Genomic DNA, 10027 nt, shown 5'->3' with positions numbered 1-10027 from the left:
GGCTTCCCTAGGGTCACAGCTCTGGTCAGGGCGCTGGGATGCAGGTCCCTGAGCCTGCAAATTAATCTAGAAGGATGCAAGCCAACAGCTGGGTGCTAGGATTAAACAATAGCACGCAGTAATTCTATAATGAGGATTTTTTTCCCTTGTTTTTTTTTTTTTTTTTTTTTTTTTACCAACCAAGAATCACTGGTAATTTTCATTTTATTTTGGAGACAGAGTCTCGCTCTGTGGCCCAGGCTGGAGTGCAACGGCCCGATCTCGCCTCAACACAACCTCTGCCTCCCGGGTTCAAACGATTCTCCTGCCTCAGCCTCCCGAGTAGCTGGAACTACAGGCCCGCGCCACCCACGCCCAGCTAATTTTTGTGTTTTTAGTAGAGAAGGGGCTTCACCGTGTTGGCTAGGCTGGTCTGACCTCAGGTGATCCACCCGCCTGGGTCTCCGAAAGTGCTGGGATTATAGGCATGAGCCACCACGCCCAGCCAATCACTAGTAATTTTTAAAAGTTCAAAGCTAAGTTTAAATATCAGGGGAATGTCTATCACAGACTCTTTTGTCACTGCTAATTATCACTCCAGTTTAAAATAATCATGTATCTTACAATAAGGGAATTACCACAGAAAGCTGAATTTACAATAACTTATTAACAACTTTTAATCGCTAATCATTTTATTAAAATAGTTGACTAATTTTAGAAGAACTTTAGAACCTTTTAAATTCAAAATCAACACAAAATCAGTTTCAAATGAGGCTACATCAGAGCAGAGCTAAAACTCAATGTGTATGTTGTCTTTCTCTGTGTAATACCCACCTTACCAGAATGTCAGATTCTCTCCTTTACAAGCTGTTTTCACTGTCCTTGCCCAAACTCAGTGTCACCAATCTATTTTATGTTTATGTTCATGTGTAACTTTTCTTTTTCTGGTATCTACCCCCTATTTTAATTAAGTAGCTTTATAGACTTTTAATATTTAAGAGGGCAAGTCTACTCTTTTTCTTTTCTTTTTTTTTTTTTTGAGACGGAGTCTCACTCTGTCACCCAGGCTGGAATGCAATGGCATTCCACTGCAATCTCCACCTCCTGGGTTTAGGCAATTCTCCTGCCTCAGCCTCCCGAGCAGCTGGAATTACAGGCGCCCACCACCATGCCTGGCTGATTTTTGTATTTTTAGTAGAGACAGGGTTTCACCATGTTGGCCAGGCTGGTCAACACCTGTCTCAGCCTCCCAAAGTGCTGGGAATACAGGCCTGAGCCACCATGTCCGGCCCTCACAACCTTTTCAACTCATATCCAAAACGTCTATGAACATCTTTCCCGGAACTAACACTTTAAGTTTCACCTATTCATATGGCTGCTTCTTTCTCTAAACACCCAGTTTAGAGGAAACTCTATATCATGCTGGAATTATAGATGCCATCAAGCCAAGCCAGCTGCCCAGCATGGAGGAACAGGAGAGGTTGCCCTATGCCAAGAGTCTTGAGAGTCAAAGATTTCAAATATTGCCCAAATATAGTCATGTTCTGAGGTACTGGGGATTAGGACTTCAATATATGTTAATGTGTACAAAGGATGGAAGGAGTTTAGGATCATACAGTATTTTTGGAAAAGTTAGAATAAGTTTTAAGCTTACCCCTTTTTCCCCAATAACAAAATATTTAATGGGCCAGGTGCAGTGGCTTATGCCTGTAATCCCAGCACTTTGGAAGGCCAAGGCAGGTGGATCAGTTGAGGGTACGAGTTCAAGACCAGACTGGCCATTCTCTACTAAAAATACAAAAATTAGCTGGGCATGGTGGCAGGTGCCTGTAATCCCAGCTACTCGGGAGGCTGAGGCAAGAGAATCGCTTGAACCCGGGAGGCAGAAGTTTCGGTGAGCCAAGATTTCACCATTGCACTCCAGCCTGGGTGACAGAGCGAGACTGTCTCAATAAAAACCCAAAATGTTCAATGGTTTTATAAAAATTCCATCAGGGGTCAGGCACGGTGGCTCACGCCTGTAATACCAGCATTTTGGGAGGCTGAGGCAGGTGGATCACGAGGTCAGGAGACCCAGACCATCCTGGCTAACATGGTGAAACCCCGTCTCTACTAAAAATACAAAAAATTAGCTGGGCATGGTGGCACGCACCCATAATCCCAGCTACTCAGGAGGCTGAGGCAGGAGAATCGTTTGAACCTGGGAGACAGAGGTTGCAGTAAGCCAAGATTGTGCCACCACACTCCAGCCTGGGCGACAAAGCGAGACTCTGTCTCAAAAAAACAAAATAAAATAAAATAAATAGATAAAAATAAAAATCCCACCAGGGCCAGGTGCAGTGGCTCACGCCTCTAATCCCAGCACTTTGGGAGACCAAGGCGGGAGAATCACCTGAGGTCAGGAGTTTGAGACCACCCTTGCAACATGATGAAACCCCATCTCTACTAAAAATACGAAAATTAGCCAGGTGTGGTGGCACATGCCAGTAATCCCAGCTACTTGGGAGGCTGAGGCAGAAGAATTGCTTGAATACGGGAGGCGGAGGTTGTAGTGAGCCGAGATCACAGCACTGCACTCCAGCCTGGGTAACAGAGCGAGACTCCATCTCAAAAATAAATAAAAATAAACAATAAAAATCTCACCATGAAAAACTTGAAAGAATTCATCAAACTTCTATGGGAGAAAATTAGGAGCTCCTAAACTTAAAAGGGTGGGGACATGGGAGAACACATAGGAAACAGTAATTAACTACATAAAATAAGTCTTTCACATGCAAAAAAAAATTTAAGAGGGTGGAAAATACTGGTAATAACAGACCATTGTTACAAAAGCTTATAGAGATAAATAAAAATCCTTATCTTCACCAGTTGAAAGAAGTCAAGAAAGGAATGAATAAAGAAAAATGTAAAACTGAAAGAACAGATTCAACATCACCTCTAATCAAAAAAGCACAATTAAAGAGACTTGTGAGTTTAAAACGCTTGCAAAAGGCCAGAATACCTTATTGCCAAGGAGTGAATAAATTCCATGAGTCAAACCAATCCAAATTGTGCTTGAACCCACAGGGCTTTTGGCACCTTTTGCCCCAAAAATTCTACTTCCAGAAAGTGGGGCGGCAAGGATAGGAGCTGTTTTGCAGAGATTGGTAATTTCAGTACAACACGTAATGGAAAAACAACCTGGCCCATGCCGGACACCTGTGCAGCCTCGCCTTGCAGAAAAAGGGAGACAGCCGGCTCCAAGGCAGGGCGCCATCCACAAGCCAAGGTGCCCGGGAACCCTGCTCTTCCGTGGTGAATCGCAAAGCTACCATTAATGAACGCTGACCGCCCAGGCTTGCTTCTTGCAATGTCATCCTGTGCCCAATGGACGCCCCACTCCAGGAAAATGCACAGCTGGTGCTCTTCGGGGGATCAATTACCAGCTTCAAAGTGAGAGCCTCAGATAAGCTGCTTTAGTAGTACGTGTGAGCTCATCAGAAATGAAATTTTAAGCTCCACCCCAACAGTACTGAATCAGAATTCTCTGGAGAAGGAGCCTAGGAAATTGTGTTTTAACAAGCTCCCAAGGTGATTTCTTACAAGCTTTAAAGCTTGAGGACCAATTACGTAAAAACAAAACAGATCACCATTTGTGAGGTTATCTGCCCCTGCATATCTGCCCCCTGTGGGTGAGGGCCTCACTCTGACCATAAAATCATAAAAGGATTAGGAGTTTCAAAATGATGGGAATTCAGGAAAAAGAAAAAAAAACCTACAAAACTATAACCTGCCCACCCTTCATATCAAAACATGAGTGGGAGTCAATCTTTTATAAATTTGCTTTATTATAAGTGTGTGAAGATCTTAACGCCTTTGGCAAAATAGCCATTTCTTTATTAGAATCGTTCAAACTCACTCTTGCAACAAAATAAACCACATTCCATCAAGACACAGGAAAAAGGAATACAGGGATTTAGGAATGCTATACTTGCTTCTCTTCAACTTTAGCAGCAAAAGCTAGAAAGTTAAGATGTTCCCGACAGTAACTATGTTGTCTTAAGCAACAGGATCCTGGGGAGAGTGGGGGTCTGATGCATGGGCCTTCAAGTTCTTCTCAAGGTGTTTCATCTTCTCAGCTGGAAGAGAAGCAGTTGATACTAACCATGGACAGGGACAAGTGTTCGCTGTTTCGAACTACTCCGTGATTGGGAGTTGGGGAGGAGAGAAAGATCTGCGATAGTGTTGTAACCCAGCTGAGGCTGACTTGGGCAGTGATGGGTCTGAATCTATCAGATCTGCGCTGACTTTCCCAAGGTCCTACCCCGGGATCCCCTCCCAACAAACTTCGTACAGCTCCCTGGGGTCTGGAAACCAAGAAATTTTGAGAAGGTTAAGGGAGGATGGAAGGAAACCGAGCAAGGCCGGTATGGTCACTCATGGCTTCCTCCACATGCAGGTTCTCAAAGACCCTCACCTCGGGCGCGATGTTCGCGGTGAAACCATGCCAGACACAGGAGCATGCTCTTCACCCGATTCTGTACACGGGGCCGCCCAAAAACGGTGATTTCGACTAGGTTCCCAGAGTCCACTATGTCCACTGTCAGCAGGGCCTGGCTCGTCCACTCCATTTCTGGAATTATGGCTCGGTCTGGGCCTAAACAAGTAAGGAAAGACACTGAGGGGCTGCACGGTGGCAGGTTAGAAGCTGGATTTGAAGGGAATGTTGGCTAGGGAAGGGAAGAGCTGGAAGGTGGGCATCACTACAACACTCCTGGCTTGCGAATCTGGGAAAGAGGCTGTAGAGAGCTGCTCTGCCGGTCCTGTCTCAGACTGGAGGTGGACAGCCCACTAGCACACCTGGGGTCGCTCACCAAAGAGCTCGTCTGCCAGCCATGCCTCTAGGTAGAACACCAAAGGGTCTCTCAGTTCCTGCACCGGAAACCACCAGGGCCGGATGCGAATCTGTGGTGGCGGAAGTGGTAACCTACGTAGCTGCTCCAGGGAGTGGGCCGGGGTCCGTTTGCCCCGCTGGGACTCAGCGGCACCAGCATCATCGACCATACTGGGACCAGCAGCCGCGGAGGGCGCTCGAGGCGGCTTTCGCGAGAGCTCCTCCAGACCCAGGCGCGAAGCTCGGGCTCTCTTTTACCATATTCGACCCGCTCCGCCCCTTCCGGCAGCACCTCGCACCGCGTCGGGGTGAGCAGGTGCAATCGACGTCCTGGCCTGGCGGCACATTGGACACTTCCTACGCTGCCTCAATCGCCGGGATTGCCTCTTTGACCTTGAACTAGTATTCATTTGGCCTCCTGTTTGGTCTCCAGTGCTCTCCTTCGTCATCTCTGCTCGTCAGGTATGCTTAGCCTGAAAGGCCTCTGCCTACCTTATAGCTGATTAACAATGTGAGTTTGAATTGACGAGTCTATTAATAGACTGGGAATCACCTTTGCTGGCTAGGTTAAGGTTTCATCGTTACCTCCCAAAGATAGGTAGATCGGACCCAGGGGAGGCTTGTTGAATGTGTCAGTTTTCTCTCTTCTGCCCCCTGTTATCTTCTGACTCTCCGGATAGTTACCATTTTTAAATCATTCAAGCAAGTGTGTCATGTTTTAAACAAAAAGTCAGAGGTGGTCTTATAGAACATGTAGCAAGTCAGACAATTTTCCTTTATTTCCAGTATCCTAAGACAACCATTATCGATGGACATTTTTTCCCAATGTTTGTAATTTTAATTAAAAATTTGAATTATGGAAGGTTTCACACATCCAAAAAAGTAATATAACACGGCCATGTACCCTCCCCCAGTTTAACAGATGTTGACATTTCCCCACATTTGCCTCACTCCTGTTTTTAAAATAGATATTACTCAAGCATCTTTCCTTTCCCTCTCCAGAGGAAATCATCCTGAAGCTAGTGTGTATATATCATCCCCATGCATGTCCTTACACATTTTCTACTATATTTGTAGAAATATTGTTTGGTAGTTGTTTCAGAATAGATAGTATCTGCTGAATATACTATTTCGTTCTTACAATTAACTATGTGGTTTTTTTTTTTTTGTTTTTTGTTTTTTTTTTTTGAGACGGAGTCTTTCTCTGTCCCCCAGGCTGGAGTGCAGTGGCGCGATCTCGGCTCACTGCAAGCTCCGCCTCCCGGGTTCATGCCATTCGCCTGCCTCAGCCTCCCAAGTACCTGGGACTACAGGCGCCCGCCAACACGCCTGGCTAATTTTTTGTATTTTTAGTAGAGACGGGGTTTCACCGTGTTAGCCAGGATGGTCTCGATCTCCTGACCTCGTGATCCGCCCGCCTCGGCCTCCCAAAGTGCTGGGATTACAGGCTTGAGCCACCGCGCCCAGCCTATGTTTGTTTTAAAACTCTTCTATTTTTCTGAGATAGGTCTCACTCTCTTGCCTAGGCTGGAATGCAGTGGCACGATCTCAGTTCACTGAAACCTCGACCTCCCAGGCCTCAGTGACCCTCCCATCTCAGCCTCCTGAGTAGCTGAGATCACAGTTGCCTGCTACCACACCCAGCTATTTTCCAGCTCTTTTTGTTGTTGTTGTTGATGTTGTTGTTGTTATTTGTTTGTCTGTTTGTAGAGACAGGGTCCCACTATGTTGCCAGGCTGGTTTTGAACTCCAAGGCTCAAGCAGTCCTCTCATTTTGGCCTCCCAAAGTTCTGGGATTACAGGCGTGAGCCACCACAGCCAGCATAGAAGAAAAAACTCAAAATAGTGGAAAGCACATTCCAGACTCCACATGATCATCTAGGACTGTGTGGAGGCTCCAGTTTTCTGCCCCTGAGCCCACCCCCTCTCACCCTCAATGGTTTCTGAGAAAACTTGACTATCAGATGTGCAGGGCATACTTACAGGAAAACAAGATTTAGCTATGGCTCTGATGCAATAAACATTTAAAACCTTAACCTGGCCAGGCAAGGTGGCTCATGCCTATAATCCCAGCACTTTGGGAGGCCAAGGCAGGAGGATCACTTGAGATCAGGAGTTTGAGACCAGCCTGACTAACATGGAGAAAACCCGTCTTTACTAAAAATACAAAAATTAGATGGGTGTGGGCCAGACACGGTCGCTCAAGCCTGTAATCCCAGCACTTTGGGAGGCTGAGGCGGGCGGATCACCTGAGGTCGGGAGTTCGAGACCTCAGATCGCTTGAGTCAAGGGGTTTGAGGGTGCAGTGAGCCATGATCACACCACTGCACTCCTACTTGGGTGACAGAGCAAGACCCCAAAAATAAACCTAAAAAAATTTAAAGCCTTAATGTAACCATGAGATGCACTTACATTACTGTAGACAAAGAATATTTTACCCAGCATGTATAGAATTTTAACGGCTTCTTCAGGGGGACTGTGGTGATCTGAGCCACACAGGAATAAGTTAATTAACTTCTCTCAAATTCCACTTCCTGGTGTGGAAAAGATGGCACCCCATTATCTTGTGGAGATCTTCTGCCATAAACCCCACATAAATCCCCAGCATGCTGGACACCGTGAAGCAGTTAGTCTCAGACACAACTCAGTCTCAGGTGTAACCCAACAGTGGCTAGTTCAGTTATTCCTTCCTCAGAGAAGAAATGATCTTGTGGGATTACTGCTCTCCTCTGAGGAAAGAACCTCCCTGCTCAGTGAGAGGCCAGAATCTGATTCGCAAGTGTTGGTTTTGCGCCTCTCAGCTTTGGGGAGACTGATATGCCTTTGCACCTGAGCCTGCCAAAACAGGAGAACTATTGTGCAAGAAAACCTTTTGGGAGCTCAGACGGTCATGTGGGCCTCCTTGGAAGCCTGGGGACAAGTGGGCAGTTTTCCTGAGTGCATGGAAGCCAACACCAGAGACTGAGGTGGAGAGATGCACTGAGCCAACCTGGCCGGGTTAATAAAACACCTTTCCCACCATCTGGATTAGCTTCTTGGGGTGCCAGGGATCCTGCAGTGGGCCTGACACCAGCCCGAGATCAAAATGGGAAAGCGGCCAGAGCAAATTGATGTTCCACAGAGCTCTTAAGGGTTGGAAGATTCTTTCTCACTTTCTCTTTTTCTTTCCTTCTCTTTTTTTGTTTTCTTTTTTTGAGACAGGGTCTCACTCTGTCACCCAGGCTGGAGTGCAGTGGCACGATCTCAGCTCACTGCGTAGCTGGGGAAGATGCATGCCATCACACCCACTGTAGAGACAGAGGTCTCCCTATGTTGCCCAGGCTGGTCTCGAACTCCTGGGCTCAAGGAGTCCTCCCGCCTTGGCCTCCCAAAATGTCGGACTACAGGCATGAGCCACTGCAACTGGCCAGGGCCAGAAGATTTTAAGTATGCAATTATTATTTATTTATTTATTTAGAGACAGAGTTTTGCTCTTTTGCTCAGGCTGGAGTGCAATGGTGAATCTTGGCTCACTGCAACCTCCACCTCCTGGATTCCAGTGATTCTCCTGCCTAGGCCTCCCAAGTAGCTGGGATTACAGGCATGCACCACCACGCCCAGCTAATTTTGTATTTTTACTAAAGGTGGAGTTTCACCATGTTCTCCAGGCTGGTCTCGAACTCCTGACCTCAGGGGATCTACCCACCTCGGCCTCCCAAAGTGCTGAGATTACAGCCTTGAGCCACTGCGCCTTGCCAAAAATATATTTTTAAAATATATATACATGCCTGTAATCCCATCACTTTGGGAGGCTGAGGCGGGAGGATCACTTGAGCTTAGGAGTTTGAGGCCACCCTGGGCAACATAGAGAGGACCTGTCTCTACAAAAAATAAAATAATTAGCTGGTTGTGGTGACATGCACCTGTAGTCCCAGCTACTCGGGAAGCCGAGGAAGGATAGCCTGAGTGCACAAGGTCGAGGCTGCAGTGAGCTATGATTGCACCACTGCACTCTAGCCTGGGTGACAGAGACCCCATCTCTAAAAAAATAAAATTAAAATAACGTACAATTTTATGTATTTTTTTTTTTTTTTTTTGAGACGGAGTCTCGCTCTGTCACCCAGGCTGGAGTGCAGTAGAGACGGGGTTTCACTGTGGTCTCCATCTCCTGACCTCGTGATCCGCCCGCCTCGGCCTCCCAAAGTGCTGGGATTACAAGCGTGAGCCACCGTGCCCGGCCAATTTTATGTATTTTTTTAATGGAGGAAAGGGGCTCCATTAAAAGTACTTGGAGTCTATGAAAGTCATAATGCCTGGCTGCCTTCATCTAGTAATGTGGAACCCCAGAGGCCCCAGTATGACTAGGCCCTTTCCAGGACCCACTCCCGTGTGTTTGCCCAGCCTTCCACTTCTGTGGTACAAAGCCAATCAGATCTACAGGACCAAAACTTGAAGCCAACCCCAATCCTATCAGCAACAAAAGATGATGGTTGCAGAGATGAGAAAGAAGGCTCAGATTCCAGGCCTGCCCCCAGCCCTGAAATTGTAGTCAAACACATACTTCTGCTTTCACCTTACCTTCTCTGTATATTTGCCTGTGTGATCACAGTCTGGAGTTTTTTGTTTTTTGAGTTGTGGTTTCACCATATTGTCCAAGCTGGTCTGGAACTCCTAGGCTCCAGCAACCCTCCTGCCTTGGTCTCCCAAAGTGCTGGGATTACATGAGCCGTGCCCAGCCTAGCCTGGAGTTTTTACTGGAACTATTAAAATATGTCTCCTAATCGTTGTTTTGATTTACTGATGGGGGAAGGGAGACTGATCTCATACTTAACTATTTATTTATTTATTTATTTATTTATTTATTTATTTATTTATTTTTGAGATGGAGTCTCGCTCTTGTCGCCCAGGCTGGAGTGCAGTGGCACGATCTTGGCCCACTGCAACCTCTGCCTCCCCGGGTTCAAGCTATTCTCCTGCCGCAGACTGCTGAGTAGCTGGGATTACAGGCTCCGGCCATCCATGCCTGGCTAATTTTTGTACTTTTAGTAGAGACAGGGTTTCACCATGTTGGCCAGGCTGGTCTCAAACTCCTGACCTCAGGTGATCCACCCACTTCAGCCTCCCAAAGTGCTAGGATTACAGGCATGAGCCACTGCACCCAGCCAACTCTTCTTTTAAAAAACAGACTTTCCTTGC

The 10027-nt window shown here is 46.7% G+C and overlaps 1 protein-coding gene across 1 annotated transcript; it reads right to left on the bottom strand.

Moving 5' to 3' along the window:
• Nucleotides 1-3788: 3788 nt before the first annotated feature.
• OOEP (oocyte expressed protein) lies at nucleotides 3789-5022 on the bottom strand. Its single transcript, XM_003271119.3, has 3 exons — nucleotides 4833-5022; nucleotides 4436-4615; nucleotides 3789-4097 (listed from the first exon to the last, which is right to left on the bottom strand). The coding sequence occupies exons 1-3, from the start codon at nucleotides 5020-5022 to the stop codon at nucleotides 4018-4020; spliced, it is 450 nt and encodes a 149-aa protein (XP_003271167.1). The 3' UTR covers nucleotides 3789-4017.
• Nucleotides 5023-10027: the final 5005 nt, after the last annotated feature.

This window comes from Nomascus leucogenys, chromosome 3 (genome assembly GCF_006542625.1).
Source record: "Nomascus leucogenys isolate Asia chromosome 3, Asia_NLE_v1, whole genome shotgun sequence".
Lineage (NCBI taxonomy): Eukaryota > Metazoa > Chordata > Mammalia > Primates > Hylobatidae > Nomascus > Nomascus leucogenys.
The sequence above is the reverse complement of the archived record's forward strand: the minus strand, read 5'-3'. Positions and strand labels throughout refer to the sequence as shown.

What these genes read in the sequence shown, in the direction of transcription:
- OOEP (XM_003271119.3), bottom strand. Translation starts at nt 5,022, where the DNA reads ATGGTCGATGATGCTGGTGCCGCTGAGTCCCAGCGGGGCAAACGGACC. An exon ending in GCTGGCAGACGAGCTCTTTG is followed by an intron (nt 4,616 to 4,832) that starts GTGAGCGACCCC and finishes TTACTTGTTTAG; the next exon opens with GCCCAGACCGAGCCATAATT. An exon ending in CCGCGAACATCGCGCCCGAG is followed by an intron (nt 4,098 to 4,435) that starts GTGAGGGTCTTT and finishes CTTCTCTTCCAG; the next exon opens with CTGAGAAGATGAAACACCTT.